General features: G+C 39.5%; 1 protein-coding gene across 8 annotated transcripts in view; it reads left to right on the top strand.

The window, feature by feature from the left end:
• Positions 1-20,038, top strand: part of SFMBT1 (Scm like with four mbt domains 1) — a 153,955-nt gene that overhangs the window by 82,799 nt on the left and 51,118 nt on the right. For 4 of the 8 annotated variants that reach the window (XM_005547388.5, XM_015446019.4, XM_045386065.3 and 1 more), the window contains 2 exons: positions 188-341; positions 14,585-14,679. In XM_005547388.5, the coding sequence (XP_005547445.2) occupies positions 314-341; positions 14,585-14,679 (123 nt within the window). In that variant the 5' untranslated portion in view covers positions 188-313. Of the gene's footprint in view, positions 1-187; positions 342-4,175; positions 4,349-14,584; positions 14,680-20,038 lie in introns of those variants that run through there. The other 4 variants (XM_074032473.1, XM_074032471.1, XM_074032472.1 and 1 more) reach the window with 2 other exon arrangements.

Here is a 20,038-nt window from a genome sequence, read left to right as displayed (position 1 = left end):
GAGCGCACACATACACATACTGACTCTTCAAAATTAGAGAAAGTGTCAATTTTTTCCTCCAGTCCTATCTGTTCTGCCAGTATGTTTTTATCTTATCTGATCTCTCAACCAGTTGAGTGCCCTGTTTTATGAGTGAGTGAGTACGCTTGGGCTTCAGGCTGTTTATGTGTTCTTTTTCATTTTTCAGCACTTTCATTTGGACCCTTGGATACCCATTGAACAGATGCTTGAAACCTGCAAGTAATCTTCAGATTCTAGCAGAACCATAGGCCTTTCCTTTGTGTTGGGAGGATATAGCCTATATGCTGTGGAAATGAACGGGGAGCAGCAGCTTGATGCAGGTATTGGTTTTATTCTCAGAATTTATTCTCTAGGATGCACAATTATATTACTTGCCTGTGTTATATTGTCTATTTCTCTACCACTGAACTGGAAGCTGTTTGAAGTCTTGTTTTTCATTGCCATCTTCTGTACCTGTCAGAGAACCTGGCACTAGGGGCTACTAATAATGTTTGCTGAAAAAATAAGAAACCATTATGAACAAGGCCAGGCGCAGTGGCTCATGCCTGTAATCCCAGCACTTTGGGAGGCCAAGGTGGGCGGATCACGAGGTCAGGAGATCGAGACCATCCTGGCTAACACAGTGAAACTCCATCTCTACTAAACAAAATACAAAAAATTAGCCGGGCGTGGTAGCAGGTGCCTGTAGTCCCAGCTTCTTGGGAGGCTGAGGCGGGAGAATGGCGTGGACCCGGGAGGTAGAGCTTGCAGTGAGCCGAAATCGCTCCACTGCACTCTAGCCTGGGCAGAGCGAGATTCCGTCTCAAAAAAAAGAAAAAAGAAAAAAAAATGTTATGAACAGACTTCTTTTTTAAAATAGCATTAACATTTTGATGATTACTTTCTAGTTACTTTGAAGTAATTATGCATTCACAGGAGTTTGCAAAATAGTACTTACTGACAGATTTCATGTTCCTTTCACCCAGTTTCTCTCATTAGTTACTATAATATGATATAAAACTGAGGAAATTGATATTAGTATAAAGAATGTGTAATTCTATGTCATTTTATCACATGTGTAGATTCCTGGAACCATCCCCTCAGTCAAAATACAGAAGTATTCCATCACCACAAAGAGTTCCCACACCTATCCTTCTTCTCCCCACTTTCCCTAATCCCAGGCAACTGTTAATTTGTTCTCCATCTCTATAATTTTGTCATTTAAAGAATGTTACATAAATAGAATAACACAGTACATGGCTTTTTGAGATGGGCTTTAATAATGCCCTTGAGATCCATCCCAGCTCTTGCGTATATTGACAGTTTGTTCCTTTTTATTGTGGTGGAGTAGTCATGAATGTACTACAGTTCGGTTAACCATTCATCTATTGTAGTACATTTTGTTTTTTTCCAGTTTTTGGCTGTTACAAACATGTAAGTTGCTATTAACAGTTATGTATATAATACTTTATTTTTCTGGGGTACATACCCAGCAGCACAATCACTAGATCATATTTAGTAAAGCTGCAAAATTATGCTCCAGAGTGGCTGTGCCATTTTACATTCTCACTAGCAGTATATGAGAGATCTAGTTTCTCTACATCCTCACTGTTATCTGGTGGTGTCATTACTTTTGTTTAAGCCATTCTGATAGGTGGGTAGTGACAGCTCATCATGGTGTTAATTTGTACCTCCCTAATGGCCGCCAGTGATATTGAACATCTTTACATGTTCCTACTTGGCATCTCTGTATCCTCTTCAGTGAAATAGCTCATCATGTCTTTGGCTTATTATTAATTGGTTTATTTTTAATTAATAAAGATTGGCTTTTTTGTTGTTGAGGTTTGTTTTTCAAAAAACTTCATTGAAGTATGATTTTTTTGAGACGCAATACACATACCATAAAATCAACCTTTTTAGAGTACATAATTCAGAGGTTTTTAGTCTATTCAGAAAGTTTTCCAGCCGTCACTGCTATCTAATTCCAGAATATTCCATCACAGCAAACCATTAGTTGTCTTTTCCTTTTCCACCCAGACTCTGGCATCCATAATCTACTTTCTGTCTCTAGGATTTACCTGTTCCTGCTTTCTTGTATTAACGTTTGCATGATATATCTTTTTCATCCTTTTCAACATGGCTGTATCATTATATTTGAAATAAGGTTCTTGATACAGCATATACTAAGTTTTAAAAATTCTGGCCTTATGGGATGTATGTATATCATTTATACTTAACGTAGTTATTGATATGTTTGGATTCAAGTCTGCTTTTTTTGCTTATTTATTTTTTCTGTTTTTTGTTTGTTTCTCTGGAGCAGTGAGAGTTCTTTCAGACTGGCTCCTGTGGTTTTTTTTTTTCCCCTCTGCTTTCCTGTGGGTTACTTGAACTTTTTTTTTTGAATTCCATTTTGATTTGTAGTGTTTTTGAGTATATCCTCTTGTAGCACTTACTAGCAGTTACTTTAGGTATTATATTACTTATATATAACTTATCACAGTCTTCATTTTATTACTTTGAGTGAAGTATAGAAACCTTTCCTACTTTTATGTCTCTTTACACTCTTTTATATAATAATATAATTGCCTTAAATATTTTCTCTACATATTTTGAGAATCACATCAGACATGCTTAACGTTTTTGTTTAAACTGTCAAACATATAATTTAGAACACTTGAGAGAAGGAAAATTTATTATATTTTTCAATATTTTTACTATTTCTCTTGTCATTTATTCTTTTCCTGATTTTCCAAGATTCTTTCTTTTGTCACTTCATTTCTATTTAGTGAATTTTCTTTAGTTTTTTTTTGTTTTTGTTTGTTTGTTTGTTTGTTTGTTTTTGAGACGGAGTCTCGCTCTGTCGCCCAGGCTGGAGTGCAGTGGTGCTATCTCGGCTCACTGCAAGCTCCGCCTCCCGAGTTCACGCCATTCTCCTGCCTCAGCCTCCCGAGTAGCTGGGACTACAGGTGCCCACCACCACGCCTGGCTAATTTTTTTTATTTTTAGTAGAAACGGGGTTTCACCATGTTAGCCAGGATGGTCTCATTCTCCTGACCTCATGATCCGCCTGTCTCGGCCTCCTAAAGTGCTGGGATTACAGGTGTGAGCCACCACGTCCGGCTTTAACCCTTTTTTTAAAGGAGGTCTACTAGTGACAGATTGTCTTCATTTCCTTTCATTTGAGAATGTGTTGATTTCCCCTTCGTTATTGGGGGATATTTTTGCTGGATATGGAATCCTGGGTTGAAAACTCATTTCTTTCAGCTCTCAGAAAATAATTGTGCTACTTCTTTGTGGCCTCCATGGTTTCTGATGAGAAATCTGCTGTTATTGGACACTCTCCCACCTCCCACCCCCAACGCTCTGCTTTTAAAAGAGAGGTTTCTCTCTTGTTAATTTTAAGATTTTTTTTTTCCTTTAGTTTTTGGAAGTTTGAGTCTGGTGTATTTTTTTGGGGGTTTATCTTGTTTGGAGTCTACTTAGCTTCTGGAGTTTAGGGACTTTATATCTTTTGCCAGGTTTAGAAAAATTTTAGCCATTATTTCTTCAAATACTTTTTCAGTCTTCATTTTTTCCTTCTACTGAAACTTTAATAAAACTAATATTAGAGCTTCTCTTACTGTCCCATAAGTCTCTCAGACCGTCTTCATTTTTCTTTTTTTTTTTTAATGTTTTCTCTCTGTTGTTTAGATTGGGTTTTTTCTGTTGTTTTGTCTTCAATTTTACTCATTCTTTCTTGTCTGCTTCATTCTGCTGTTGAACTTATCCATAGAGTTTTTTATTATTATTATTAATTGGGTTATTTTCAGTTCTAAAATTTTCTTTTTGCACTGGAGAAGGAAGAGAGAAGGGAATAGCCCCAACTTAAAATGTCATATTTCGCTCTTCTAACTGAGGTTTAGTGGCTTATCTTCAATAGATGCTTTTTAGTTTGTTCTGTGCCTTTGGTTAATTTTAGGACTTTGAAATGATTGATTTTCATTGTTTAGCCAGTCTTTTTGTTCTTTTATGGGAGAGTATGTTCACTGTGATAATCATTCTACCATTTTAGAAGTTGATTTTTCCTTTGTTTTAAATATTATTAACTCATGTATTTAAGTACATATATGTATATATATACATTTGATGAGTTTGAATTCATTGCTGTCATCATTCATTTGATGATCAAATTCTAGAGCAGCGAGAGTTCTTTCAGACTGGTTCCTGTGTTCTTCTGATGTGATGTCATCTATCTTTGATACACTAGTCCTTGCCTTCTGGACCAGTAAGATTCCCAAGTACCTCCTGAACATATCCTGCCCCAAACTTGTAATCTGCTGTTTCTCTGAGGAGCTTTTTTTTCTTTAATGTAAGTACGATATTTAGAGACCACAATCTGGGTGCTGAAGTGCTAATTTGATACTAGGTTGTCATTTATTCTAGGCCTTACTTACAGACATAGCTAGAAAATACACATTTAAAATTATTTTTTATTTTTTAGAGACAAAATCTTGCTTTGTCACCCAGGGTGGAGTACAGTGGCACGATCATGGCTCGCTCACTGCAGCCTCAAACTCCTGTGTTCAAGTGATCTTCCCACCTTAGCCTCCCAAGTAGCTGGGAACACAGGCATGTGCCACCATCCCCAGCAATTTTTTTTTTTTAATAGAGATGGGGTCTTGCTATATTGCCCAGGCTAGTTTCAAACTCCTGGCTTCAAGTGATCTTCCTGCCTCAGCCTCCCAAAGTGCTGGGATTTATAGGTGTGAGCCACCTTGCCCAGCCATGAAAATACACATCTTTTGAAAAATAAAGAAAATAATGGTTTTACATTGATACTTACAATTTAAATTTAAAATTACAGGGTTTTAGCTGGGTACAGTGGCATGTACCTCTATAGTCCTGCTACTTGGGAGGCTGAGGTGGCTTGAGCCTGGGAGTTCAAGGCCAGCCGGGGCAATATAGCGAAACTCCATCTCAAAAAAATAAAAAGGAAAAAAAAAAGAAAAAAAACAGGGTTACAAGGTTTTTCTTCTTTGATTTTATGCTTGTATCTCTTCTCTTTTAGAAATGTCTTGTTTGCGGCCGGGTGTGGTGGCTCACGCCTGTAATCCCAGCACTTTGGGAGGCTGAGGCGGGAGGATCAGGAGGTCAGGAGATTGAGCCCATCCTGGCTAACATGGTGAAACCCCGTCTCTACTAAAAATGCAAAAAAATTAGCCAGGCGTAGTGGCAGGTGCCTGTAGTCCCAGCTACTTGGGAGGCTGAGGCAGGAGAATGGCGTGAACCCAGGAGGTGGAGCTTGTAGTGAGCCGAGATCATGCCACTGGACTCCAGCCTGGGGGACAGAGTGAGACTCTGTCTAAAAAAAGAAAAAGTTGGCCGGGTGCGGTGGCTCAAGCCTGTAATCCCAGCACTTTGGGAGGCCGAGGCGGGCGGATCACAAGGTCAGGAGATCGAGACCACAGTGAAACCCCGTCTCTACTAAAAATACAAAAAATTAGCCGGGCGCGGTGGCGGGCGCCTGTAGTCCCAGCTACTCAGGAGGCTGAGGCAGGAGAATGGCGGGAACCCGGGAGGCGGAGCTTGCAGTGAGCCGAGATCGCGCCACTGCACTCCAGCCTGGGCAACAGCGTGAGACTCCGTCTCAAAAAAAAAAAAAAAAAAAAAAGAAAAAGTCTTGTTTGCTAATGATGGTAATATTATTACTTCTTTGTTTTTATCCTATAAAAGTCTTTTAATTATTTTAAAATAATAGCAACATTTCAGATGCCAGCCACAGTGTGCAGTTTAAGATTTCTTTAGTTTTTGCTTTTAAATATATTTCACTGGTGTTTATAGTCAGAGTATTGTATTTTAACATGGCTTAGGCCAAGCCCGGTGGCTCACACCTATAATCCAGCACTTTGGGAGGCAAAGGCAGGAAGATCGCTTGAGCCCAGGAGTTCAAGACCAGTCTGGGCGACATAGGGAGACTCTGTCTCTACCAAAAAGGGGGAAAAAAAAATTAGCCGGGTTCAGTGGCATGTACCCGTAGCCCCAGCTACTTGGGAGTCTGAGGTGGGAAGATTGCTTGAGCCAGGGTGGTTGAGGCTTCAGAGAGTTTTTATTGTACCACTGCACTCCAGCCTGGGTGACAGAGCAAGACCCTGTCTCAAAAACAAATAAAAATAAATAACATTACTTAAAGGAATCCTATTTTCTTGTGGTTTTCCCACCAACAGTTAGCTCATGTGTTTCAGTTCATTTGAAATTTATATAATTTTTTTATTTCAATTTAATTGTTTCTAAATTGTATAATAAATCTGCATACTTCTAAAGTCAAAACTGGCCAGGCAGTGGGTCATACCTGTAATCACAGCACTTTGGGAGGGTGAGGCAGGCGGACCACCTGAGGTCAGGGATTTGAGACCATCCTGGCCAACGTGGTAAAACCCCATGTCTACTAAAAATACAAAAGATTAGCCGGGCATAGTGGTCTGCACCTGTAATCCCAGCTACTGGGAAGGCTGAGGCAAGAGAACCGCTTGTACCCAGGAGGTGGAGGTTGCAGTGAGCCGAGATCACACCACTGCATTCCAACCTGGGTGACAGAATGAAAATGGAAATGGAAATGGAAATGGAAATTTACTTAAACCTGGTATTACTGATTCATTCTCTTTTTCCATATATATAACCAGTTTTATTACTTTTTATTCTCCTGTTGTTTTTTTTTTTGTTTTGTTTTGTTTTGTTTTTAGATGGAGTCTCGCTCTGTCGTCCAGGCTGGAGTGCAGTGGCCGGATCTCAGCTCACTGCAAGCTCCGCCTCCCGGGTTTATGCCATTCTCCCGCCTCAGCCTCCCGAGTAGCTGGGACTACAGGCGCCCCCCACCTTGCCCGGCTAGTTTTTTGTATTTTTTAGTAGAGACAGGGTTTCACCATGTTAGCCAGGATGGTCTCAATCTCCTGACCTTGTGATCCGCCCATCTCGGCCTCCCAGAGTGCTGGGATTACAGGTTGGAGCCACCACACCCGGCGTGTTCATTTTTAAAATATAAACTAATATATGTGAGTGTATACACATACATACTCATACTCACATCTCCCTCTCCTTTTTTCTTTTTTCTTTTTTGAGACAGGGAGTCTTGCTCTGTCACCCAGGTTGGAGTGCAGTGGTATGATCTCGGCTCACTGCAACCTCTACCTCCAGGTTCAAATGATTCACATGACTTAGCCACCTCAGTAGCTGGGATTACAGGCACATGCCATCACGCACCCGGCTAATTTTTGTATTTTTAGTAGAGATGGGGTTTCACCATGTTGGCCAGGCTGCTCTCGAACTCCTGGCCTCATGTGATCTATCCGCCTCGGCCTCCCAGAGTGCTAGGATTATAGGCATGAGCAACTGCGCCTGGCCTCTCTCCCATCTTATACAAAAAGTAGGGACGGGCACACACAAAAAATACTGTTTGGTAGTGTGGTTTCCCTTAACAGTATATTTTGGAGATTATTCCACATCAGTATATAGAGACTGTTCTCATTGCTTTTTACAGCAACCTGTGCTGAATATATATACCATATTTATTCAACCATTTCCTTATTGATGGACATTAGGGTTATTTCCAATCTTGGTATTACAAATAGTGCTGCAGTGAATGGCTTTGTACATATGTCTTTTTGTATTCTTGCCAGTGTATCTTTGGGATAGATTCCTAGAAGTGGGATTGCTGGATCAGAAGGTAAATACATATGTAATTTTGTTAGATATTGCCAAGTTTTCTTCCACAGAGGTTGTGTCATTATGATTTACCTGTTTAACTACAGCCTCACCATAGAGGCTTGTCACACTTTGGAATCCTTTTCAATCTGATATCTCTGTCGTTTTAATTTGCATTTCTCTTAAAATAAAATTTGCACATTTTCATATATTTAAGGATTATGCATTTCTTTAATAAACTATCATATATCTTGCTCATTATCTCATCACATTGTTAGTCTTGTTTCTTCTTAGCATTGTGTAAGAGATTTTAGTTGAGTGATTCATCATTTTAATTGTTATTTATTTTTTATTTTTAAATTAACATGCTATTTAAGGGCCTAGAGTCCTTGCTAAGGACCACGAATGCCCAGCCTTATTTTGTTTTAGTAATGTAAATTGACTTTCTACTGGCCTATACTTTCAAGATGCCCTCAAAGCAATCTTTATTATTGGCTTTTTATTTCTAATGAAAACATTTCAAATATATTAAAACTATGGAAAAGACTATAACAAACAGCCATGTGCCTAGTATAAATATTTAATAAATGATAATGTTCAATATTGGTTTTTAATTTTTTATTGTGGTAAAATGTCCATAATGTAAAGTTTACCATTTTCACTTTTTTTAAAGAGATGGGGTCTTGCAACATTGCCCAGGCTGGAGTGCAGTGGCTATTCACAGGCACAATCATGTACACTACGGTCTTGAACTCCTGGGGTCAAGCAGTTCTGTTGCTTCAGTCTGGGACTACAGGCCATTTTATTTTAAGTGTGTAGTTTATTGGCATTGAGTACATTCACATTGTTGTGCAATCATCACTGCCATCCATCTCCTTTTCTTTCCAGATGGAAAGGCGTATCCATTCAACAGTAACTCCCCATTCCCCAGTTTCCCTAGCCCCTAGAACCCACCATTTAATTTTCTGTTTCTATGAATTTGACTACTGTAGGTATCCATTTGTCCTTTTGTGATGGGCTTATTTCTCTTAGTATAATGTCTTCAGTGTTTATCAATGTTGTAGTATGTGTCAGAACTTTATTTTTGGAAGCATGGGGTCTCTTAACAGCCCAGGCTGGAGTGTAGTGATGTGATCACTGCTCACTGCAGCCCCAACCTCCCAAGTGATCCTTCCACCTCAGCCTCTCAAGTAGCTGGGACTACAGCCACTCACCACCATGCTCAGCTAACTTTTAAAAATATTTTTGTAGACACGAGATTTCCGTCTGTTGCTCAGGCTGGTCTCAAAGTCCTGGGCTTAAGCTATCCTCTGCCTTGGCTTCCCAAAGTGTTGGGATTGCAGGCATGAGCCACCACACTGGGCCAGAATTTCCTTTTTTTTTTTTTTTTTAAATATAAAGGCTAAATGATATTTCATTGTGTGTATATATCACATTCATTTTGTTATCCATTCATCTGTTGATGGACACTTGGGTCGCCTCTACCTTTTGGTTATTGTGAATATTGCTGCTATAAACGTTTGTGTACAAATACATGTTTGAGTCCCTCTTTTTAATTCTTTTTGGGTATATACACAGACATGCATAGACAGATAGATAGATAGAAGATAGATAGATAGATAGATAGATCGATAGATAGATAGATCGATCGATCATATGATAATTTAAAAAATATTTTGAGGAAGTACTATACAGTTTTCTACAGTGGCTGTACCATTTACATTCCCACCAGAAATATACAAGCATTCTTAATTCTCCACATCCTCACCAACACTTGTTATTTTTTGCCTTTTTGTTTATAGTTATTCTAATATGTGTGAAGTGGCATTTCATTGTAGTTCCGATTTTCATTTCCCTAATGATTAGTAATGTTGAACATCTTTTCATGCATTTTCATTTTTTTTTTATTTTTTATTTTTTTGAGACGGAGTCTGGCTGTGTCTCCCAGGCTGGAGTGCAGTGGCGCGATCTGCAAGCTCACTGCAAGCTCCGCCTCCCGGGTTCACGGCGTTCTCCCGCCTCAGCCTCCCAAGTAGCTGGGACTACAGGCGCCCGCTACCACGCCCGGCTAGTTTTTTGTATTTTTAGTAGAGACGGGGTTTCACCATGTTAGCCAGGATAGTCTCGATCTTCTGACCTTGTGATCCACCCGCCTCAGCCTCCCAAAGTGCTGGGATTACAGGCTTGAGCCACCGCGCCCGGCCCATTTTCATTTTTTAAAAGAAGTAGAACATAATACAGTTTAAACGTCTTTTGTACTTCCCTTCTAATCTGTTTCCTTCTCTTTATGCCCAAAGGTAACTTTGTTGAAGTTGATACATATTCTTTTCATCCTTGTCTTTACACTCTTATATTAATATGCATGTATTCATAAACATTACACTACAAAGTTTTGTTTTGAAATCTAAGTTGTATCTAGCTGTGCTTTTCATTCTGCACTTGCCTTTTCTGCTTGATGTGTGTTTTTGAGACTTATCTCTGTCAACACTAGCATTCATTTCAACTGCTGTATAGTAGTATTCCATTGAAGGATCGCCATAACTTATCTATTCTACTTACTGCTTCCAGTTTGTTGATAATACAAATGCTGCTGTGATGAACATCCTTATATTTACCTCCTTGTGGTCATGTGGAGTATGGTTTCCCCTAGGGTGTACTCATTCAGCAGTTTATTGGAATTTTCTATATAACAAGCATTGTTCTGGGCAGAGGAATACGTCAATCAACAACAACAACCACCAAAAAAAAAAGAAAAAGGAGAAAAAAACAAAAACAACCATCTCTGCTCTTAGGGAGTTTATGTGAAGTGAGATTATTGGATTATAGAGTACTTGAGTCTTTGCTCACTTAACAAGAGTATTTTAAGAATCTAGGTGACAAATTCCTGACTTTATGGAGTTTATGATCTAACAGGTATATTGTCAATAGGAATGAATGCCATGAAGAAAAGGGAAGCAGAGCCGAAAGATGGATACTGTTGCCTTTCTGAAGGGGAACATTTGAGTAGAGACTTGAATGAAAGGGAGCATGAAAGACACTGGGAGATGATTCTTTGAGCTGAGGAATAACAAATGTAGAGACTTTGTGGAAAGACTATGATTAAAGAATGGCAAGAACCTCATTGTCACCCAAGTGTTGTGAGCGTGGAGAGTCTGGCTGGGGATAAAGTGGTAGGGTGGGCAGCCAGGGATCAGGTCATGTACAGCCTTTTTAGTGTCCCACAGATTTTAGATTTTAAGTGCAGTTGAAAGGTGGAAGATAATGTGGCTAGGCCTTGGACTAGAGATAGCCAGTAGATATGGTGGGAAGTGATTCGATTTGAGATATGTTTTTTGTTTGTTTTTAATTTCCGGGATACATGTGCAGGATGTGCACGTTTGTTACATGGGTAAACATGTGCCATGGTGATTTGCTGCACCTATCAACTCATCACCTAGGTATTAAGCCCAATATACATTAACTATTTTTCCTGATGCTCTCCCTCCCCCTGTCCCCCTTGACAGGCCCCAATGTGTATTCCCACCCCCACCGATGTGTCCATATGTTCACATTGTTCAGCTCCCACTTATACGTGAGAACATGTAGGGTTTGCTTTTCTGTTCCTGCGTTAGTTTGCTGAAGATAATGGCTTCTAGCTCCATCCATGTCCCTGCAAAGGACATACTCTCGTTCATTTTTATGGCTGCATGGTATTCCATGGTGTATATGTACCAGGTTTTCTTTATCCAGTCTATTATTGATGGGCATTTGGGTTGATTCCATGTGTTTGCTATTGAGAATAGTGCTACATGAACATACGTGTGCATGTATCTTTATAATAGAATGATTTATATTCCTTTGGCTAGATACCCAGTAATGGAATTGCTGAGTCAAATGGTATTTCTGGTTCCAGGTCTTTGAGGAATTGTCACACTGTCTTCCACAATGGTTGAACTAATTTACATTCCCACCAACAGTGTAAAAGTATTCCTATTTGTCTGCAGCCTCAACAGCATCTGTTGTTTCTTGACTTTTTAATTTAATTTTTTTGAGACAGAATCTCACTCTGTCACCCAGGCTGGAGTGCAGTGGTGTGATGTCTGCTCACTGTCACCTCCGCCTCTCAGCTTCAAGCAATTCTCCTGCCTCAGCCTCCTGAGTAGATTTGATTACAGGCGCATGCCACCACACCTGGCTAATTTTTGTATTTTTAGTAGAGATGGGGTTTCACCATGTTGGCCAGGCTGGTCTTGAATTCCTGACCTCAAGTGATCCTCCTGCTGCGGCCTCCCAAAGTGCTGGGATTACAGGCATGAGCCACCCTGCCCAGCCTATTTCTTGACTTTTTAATACTCATTGTTCTGACTGACAATAGATGGTATCTCATTGTGGTTTTGATTTGCATTTCTCTAATCATCAGTGAGGTTGAGCTTTTTTTTATGTTTGTTGGCCGCATGAATGTCTTCTTTTGTAAAGTGTCTATTCATGTCCTTTGTCCACTTTTTAATGGGGTTGTTGGTTTTTTTCTTGTAAATTTGTTTAAGTTCCTTGTAGATTCTGGATATTAGACCTTTGTCAGATGGAGAGAGTACAAAAATGTTCTCCCATTTTATAGATTGTCTGTTTGCTCTGGTGATCGTTTCTTGTGCTATGTAGAGAAGCTCTTTAGTTTAATTAGATCCTGTTTGTCAATTTTTGCTTTTGTTGCGATTGCTGTTGTCATGAAATCTTTGCCCATGCCTATGCCCTGAATGTTAGTGAGTAGATTTTCTTCTAGGGTTTGTATAGTTTTGGGTTTTACATTTAAGTCTTTAATGCATCTTGAGTTAATTTTTGTATAAGGTGTAAGGAAGGAATCCAGTTTCAATTTTCTGCTTATGACTTAGTCATTTCTCCTAGCACCATTTAATAAATAGGGAATCCTTTCCTCAGTGCTCATTTTTGTCAGGTTTGTTGAAAATCAGATGGTTGTAGATGTGCAGTCTTATTTCTGAGTTCTCTATTCTGTTCCATTGGTCTAGGTGTCTGCTTTTATACCAATACCATGCTGTTTTGATTACTGTAGACTTGTAGTATAGTTTGAAGTCAGGTAGGGTTATGCCTCCACATTTGTTCTTTTTGCTTAGGATTATCTTGGGTTATACTGGCTTTTTTTGGTTTCCTGTGAAATGTAAAAGTTTGTTTCTAATTCTGTGAAGAATGTCTGTGGTAGTTTAATGTGAATAGTATTGAATCTATAAATTACTTTGGGTAGTATGACCATTTTCATGATATTTTGATTCTTCCTGTCTGTGAGCATGGAATGTTTTTCTATTTGTTTGTGTCCTCTCTGATTTCCTTGAGCAGTGGTTTGTAGTTCTCCTTGAAGGAGTCCTTCACTTCCCTTGTTAACTGTATTCTTAGGTATTTTATTCTCTGTAGCAATTGTGAATGGAAGTTCATTCATGATTTGGCTTTCTGCTTGTCCGTTGTTGGTGTATAGGAATGCTTGTGAGTTTTGCACATTGATTTTGTATTGTGAGATTTTGCGGAAGTTGCTTCTCAGCTTATGAAGCTTTTGGGCTGAAACAGTGGGGTTTTCTAGATATAGGATCATGTCATCTGCAAACAGAGACAGTTTGACTTCCTCTCTTCCTATTTGAATACCCTTTCTCACTTTCTCTTGCCTGATTGCCCTGGCCAGAACTTCCAATACTATGTTTAATAGGAGTGGTGAAAGAGGGCATCCTTGTCTTGTGCTAGTTTTCAAGGGGAATGCCTCCAGCTTTTGCCCATTCAGTATGATATTTGCCCATTCAGTATGATATTGGCTGTGAGTTTGTCATAAATGGCTGTTATTATTTTGAGATATGTTCCATCAATACCTAGTTTATTGAGAGTTTTTATTTTATTTATTTATTTTTTGAGATGGAATCTCGCTCTGTTGCCCAGGCTGGAGTGCAGTGGCGCAATCTCAGCTCACTGCAACCTCTGCCTCCTGGGTTCAAGCAGTTCTCCTGACTCAGCCTCCTGAGTAGCTGGGATGACAGGCATGTGCCACCATGCCTGGCTAATTTTTGTATTTTTAGTAGAGATGGGGTTTCACCATGTTGGCCAGGCTGGTCTCGAACTCTTGACCTCAAGTGATCTGCCCACCTCAGCCTCCCAAAGTGCTGGGATTATGGGTATTTTATTAATTTTTTCAAAAAACCAGCGTCTATATTTGTTTATTTTTTTGAAGGGTTTTTCGTGTCTCTATCTCCTTCAGTTCCGTTCTGATCTTGGTTATTTCTTGTGTCCTGCTAGCTTTGGGGTTTGTTTGCTCTTGGTTCTCTAGTTGATTTAGTTGTGACGTTAGGAGATCTTTCTTGCTTTTGGATATATTTTGAAGATAGTACCTACAGAATTCTTCTACGGATTGTTTATAAGGTATGGAGAAAAAAGAAGCGAGGCAAGGATAATGACACTTTTTTTTGATTAAGCTAAAATATTTACTAGGAGTATCTTTCACTCAGAGAGTGCTAAGAAAGGATCAAGTTGAAAAAAGTTTGAAATGCTTATTAAGTATCTTCAATGTTTGACATTAGAATACTAAATTTCAGTCCAAAGTGATAGTAATGGTTTATACTCCCACCAGTTTTATATGATCCATTTGGGTGAAATCTAGATTTGGGTGCCTCTTCAGCAAGAGATAGCAGATTTGGGTGCCTCTTCAGCAAGAGATAGCATGTCAAACTGCTGTTCTGTGAAGATTCGTTGACAATCAGTGCACTAAGGGCACCTATCATTTAAAAAACCAAAACAAAACAAAAAAACCCCACTTAATTATTTTGTGCAAAATCAGTCGTGAAGTAAATTCTGTAAAGTTAGGTTTATTAGGTTTATGTTTTTATACCTTGGGTTTTCTTTAATTGGGATTCACCTGTTTTTGTTTTATTTTTAATTCTAGATGCCGGCTCTGGTATGGAAGAGATAGAATTAAGCTGGGAAGATTATCTAGAAGAAACAGGGTCCACAGCAGTTCCCTATGGGTCTTTTAAACATGTAAGCAATAACTATATTTGCCTTATTGGTGTTATATCCCTTTATTTCGAATCTCTGTATTATCATTAGAGAATTTAAAGTTATTTTAATTTGTGGTACTTGAAAGAATTTAAGAGCTTTTTCTTTCCTCCTGCCCTCCTGCCACGCTTAGTAAGAACACTTGCCATATTCTTTTTTTTTTTTTTTTTTTGAGACGGAGTCTCGCTCTGTGCCCCACTCTGGAGTGCAGTGGCGTGATCTCGGCTCACTGCAAGCTCTGCCTCCCAGGTTCACGCCATTCTCCTGCCTCAGCCTCCTGAGTAGCTGGGACTACAGACACCTGCCACCATGCCCGGCTAATTTTTTTGTATTTTTAGTAGAGACGGGGTTTCACCATTGACAGGATGATCTCGATCTCCTGACCTCGTGATCCGCCTGCCTTGGCCTCCCAAAGTGCTGGGATTACAGGCATGAGCCACCACACCCGGTCACACTTGCCATATTCTAAAATCGTTTTTGGTTTTGTATATTTTCTGCCACTCAATGCATGACTTATCTTTTTGACCATTTATGAACATTCCTTTATTTTTGTCAAAAAACCTTGTCATAAATTGAAAAAAATTATTGCACTTTGTTGCATTTACTTTGTTGCATTCATTGAAAGTAATTTCAGTAGCATTATTTGCTGTCAGTCTTACTGAGCAGAACAAAAGTATGACATACATACTTACATGTCGTATTAGTGACCTGTGCAGTTTGGTTTTATGCCCTAACAACCCAGTTTAATGCTTTGTCAATGACAACATAATTGCCCTGTGTAATGACTTTAGAATATAAGAAAGTACCCCAAATTTTGTTCATAGTTTATATCTAGACCTAGGTTTTTTTTCTGGTGGGGGGCAGTCAGTGTCTCAGTCCGTCGCCCATCACAGCTCACTGTAGCCTCAATCCCCTGGGCTCAGGTGATCCTCCCACCTCAGCCTCTTAAGTAACTGGAACTACAGGTGTGCACCACCACAGCCAGCTAATTTTTAGTCGAGATAGTGTTTCACCATGTTGGCCAGTCTCAAACTCCTGGGCTCAAGCAATCTTACCGCCTTGGCCTCCCAAAGTGCTGGGATTACAGGCGTGAGTCACTCTGTCCATCCTAGACCTAGTTTTTAACCTGTTTACTCTAACTCCCTCTTAAAACACACAGAATAATTAATTCTAAAACTACTTATTTCATATTTGTCATAGTCTGTTTGGGCTGCCATAGCAAAATGTCATAGACTAGGTGGCTTAAACAACTGACATTTATCTTCTCACAGTTGTGGAGACTGAAAGCCTAGGTGTGTAGCTGCTTTCTGGTGAGGGCCCTCTTTCTGGCTTGCAGATAGTTGCCACCTTGCTGTGTCCTCACATGGTAGAAACAGAAAGAGCTCTCTGGTGTCTCTTCTTAAAGGACACCAATTCTGTTAGATCAGGGCTCCATCCTTCTGACCTCTAAATGTTTGTGCCTTTCCAAAATTTATATGTTGAAACCTAATTCCAACTGCAGTGGTATGAAGAGATGGGGCCTTGGGGAGGTGATTAGGCCATAAAGGCTTTTTCTCATAAATGGGATTGCGCCGTTATGAGAGAAGGCACCATCTTTGAAGCAGAAAGCGAGCCCTCACCAGATCCTGAATCCGCTGGAGCCTTGATTTTAGAGTTTCCAGGCTCCAGAATTGTGAGCAGTAAATTTCTGTTGTTTATACATTTTCCAGTCTAAGATATTTTGGTATAGCAACCCTAAATGGACTAAGACAACCTTCATAAATGGCCTATATCTAAACAGTCATACTGGAGGTTAGGGTTTGAACATATAAATTTTGGGGTGAACCGTTTAGCCCATAGCAATGTTCCATGGGGCATAGTTCTTTTTTTCTAGGATTTGTGAAGACACTGACGCACACTCAGTGTTGTCTGTGATTTTGTGAGGTTTGACCATATTCTTTTAGCTGTTGTCTTTATATGCTAAAGAGTCCCGCCATTCTCCTGCCTCAGCCTCCCGAGTAGCTGGGACTACAGGCGCCTGCCATCATGCCTGGCTGATTTTTTGTATTTTTAGTAGAGATGGGTTTCGCCATATTAGCCGGGATGGTCTCTATCTCCTGACCTTGTGATCCGCTTGCCTCGGCCTCCCAAAGTGCTGGGATTACAGGCGTGAGCCACCATGCCCAGGGAGTCCTACTATTTTTAGTTTTCCATATGTAAAAACCCAGTCATGTTAGCTGCCCTTTTTGATTATTCTTTGTTTATTTATATCGCTCTTAAAGTGGTGAGAATTACATATTTCAGATAAGGATTTTATTTCATATTGAATTGATTAATCATTTTTTTTTTTCCCCCCGAGACGGAGTCTTGCTCTGTCGCCCAGGCTGGGGTGCAGTGGCCGGATCTCAGCTCACTGCAAGCTCTGCCTCCCGGGTTTACGCCATTCTCCTGCCTCAGCCTCCTGAGTAGCTGGGACTACAGACGCCCGCCACCTCGCCCGGCTAGTTTTTTGTATTTTTTAGTAGAGATGGGGTTTCACCGTGTTAGCCAGGAGGTTAATCTTTTGTAATTGTTTTCAGTATTCTTTTTTAACATGGAAAGCCTGTTTAGTGGTTATATAATACCTTCGAATTCTTGTTTTTGATGTTGTTATTATTCTGATACGTGCGTACCCAAGCTTATTTATTTGTACTGATATTCAAATGGAGATAAAATTTTCTTACAAAGATTCTGGTTCTAAAAAAGTCATGTTAAAGAAACAGATTTCACCTCTTCCTCTTTGAATGACAAAGCCACCAGGAGAGTGGAAAACAAATGCAAAACTTCTTTATTGTCAAATGTAGGAAATATTAGTAAATCTGAATCGTAATCTGTGGTGAAGGGCTGCCAAATACAGTGAAAATCACGCGTGAGTGTGGGAAGATTCTGAGATGGGATGCTTGTGGCTAGCAGATCATAGGCAAAGCTGGTAGAACTCAGATCTCCAAATCAAAGGAGATGGATGTGCAGACCTATGGCAAGAGTTTTACAGGATCCAGTTTGGAACACAGGAAGGAGGAATTAGAGATCAATCAGATTTGCAGGGAGAAAGCGTCTCAAAGAGTGAAAAAGCCTTGTTCATGTGCATTCTGGTGGAAGGAAAGGCACCCGCTGTGGGAAAGGCACTAAGTGTTACCTGCATGCTCTAGGACAAAAACTTTAAACTGTTAGGGAAGGATTACAAACTCTTAATAATCCTGCGACAAAGATACAGACCTATTATACCCGCAAAATAGAATAGAAGGGAAAATAAGCCCTCTGTACCTTGGGAGAGGGATAGGAATACATACTGTAGCATTATGGATTCCCTGCAGTTGAGGTTGAGGGACAGGTAGGATCACTGAGAAGTTCTCACCCTCTAGACCCAGGGGCAAAGAGCCTCCAAGACTGTGGCTGAATCTCAGGGAGTACTCTCCCCTACCTGTTCCTCACCACCAAGTTAGAGTGTTGAAAAATGCGGTCTGTTGTATGGGAGAGGCAAGAGCATGGAAAGAGATGGTCTCTGAGGTGCAGTCACCAACAAAAGACCTAAATCTGAGGGTGGAACAGCAGACATTGAGATAAAAAGAAAAACCCTTTGGCAAATGAGCTATACCCTAAATCCTAGATAATACTAGAGGAATTTGGAGCCTGTGGTGTACTTGTGAATGCACCATAGCAACAATAAAACACAAATCCAGCTTCACTTCCGACTAGATTAACTTAACTTTCTCTCTCAAAGGCCTAAGAAAGGAAGAAACATGCCCATTTCCAGGCATAAATACTATTTGCCTCAGTCTTGACTGTTCTATACATAATGTCTGACTTCCAACCAAATGTTATGGGGCACATAAAGAAACAAGAGACAAACAGCAAAGTGTCAAAAGACAAAGCAATCAACAGAACTAGACTCATATGACCTAGATGTTGGAATTTTAAAACTGTGATTAACATGTTAAAAGCTCTAGCAGAATAGGTGGAGAACATGCATGAACAGAAAAGGAATTCCTGCAGACGTGGAAGGTATTAGAAAAAATGAAATAGAAATAATAGAAATGAAAAATGTGATAACAAAGTTGAATGCCTTTGGTAGGCTCACCAGTAGATTAACTGAGGAAAAGATCCGTGAACTTGAAGACAGATCATTAGAAATAGCCCAGATTGAAATACAAAGAGAAAAAAAGAGTGGGAATTTAAAAGAGACCACAGCAACCAACAGTGTGAGATAATATCAAAAAGTGTAATATATTTGTAATTGGAATCTCAGAAGGAAAAAGAGCGAGGAAAAGATATTTGATGAGATGGACAATTTTCCAAAGAAAAGAAAGATACTATACCACAGATCCAAGAAACTCAGAGAATGCAAACAGAATAATTACTAAACAAATAAAACCTGCCCAGACACATCACATTCAGACTACTGAGAACCAAAGAGAAAGAGGAAAATTCTTTTCAGACACTATGCAACCCAGATAGTTGGGTAAGATTTTTAAGATGTTGAAAAAAACGTAACCCGAAATTCTATATCTAGCAAAAATTTCATCCAAAAGTGAAGGAGAAATAAAGACTTTTTAAAGGAAAACAGAAAGTAAGGGAATTTATTACCAGGAGACCTGCACTACAAAAAACAGTAAGGAAACTTCTTAAGACAGAAGGAATTTGATATAAGACAGAAACTTGGATCTACACAAAGAATTATGGGAGTGGTATAAATGTAGATAGATACAAAGTTCATTTTTTCTTAATTTCAGTATCTCTAAAAGATAACTTTGAAGCAAAACTAGTAGAAATTTACTGTGTGTGTATAGCATATGTAACTGTAATAACACAAATGATGGAAAAGAGAATTGGGAGTATACCATTCTAAGATCTTTATATAACATGTGAAGTGGTAAAATGTCATTTGTAAGTAGACTGTAATTAAAGATGCATATTGAAAACCTTTCGGCAACCACTACATTAAAAAAAAAATTGTAATATATACATAAAATTTGCCATTTTAATACTTTTTTAAAATTATTTATTTATTTTTATAGACAGGATCTTATAAAAGTAAGACCCTGCCCAGGCTGGCATGTAGTGGTGCAATCATAGCTTATTGTAACCTTGAACCCCTAGGCTCAAGCAATCCTCCCACCCCAGCATCCTGAGCAGATAGGACTACAGGCATGCACCACCATGCCTGGCTAATTTTTTTTTTTTTTTTTTGTAGAGACAGGGTCTCACTGTGCTGCCCAGGCTGGTCTCAAACCCTTGGGCTCAAGCAGTCCTCCTGCATTGACCTCCCAAAGTTCTGAGATTACAAGTGTGAGCAACTATACCTGACCTCATATTAATAATTTTA

This window comes from Macaca fascicularis, chromosome 2 (assembly GCF_037993035.2).
Source record: "Macaca fascicularis isolate 582-1 chromosome 2, T2T-MFA8v1.1".
NCBI lineage: Eukaryota > Metazoa > Chordata > Mammalia > Primates > Cercopithecidae > Macaca > Macaca fascicularis.
The sequence above is the reverse complement of the archived record's forward strand: the minus strand, read 5'-3'. Positions and strand labels throughout refer to the sequence as shown.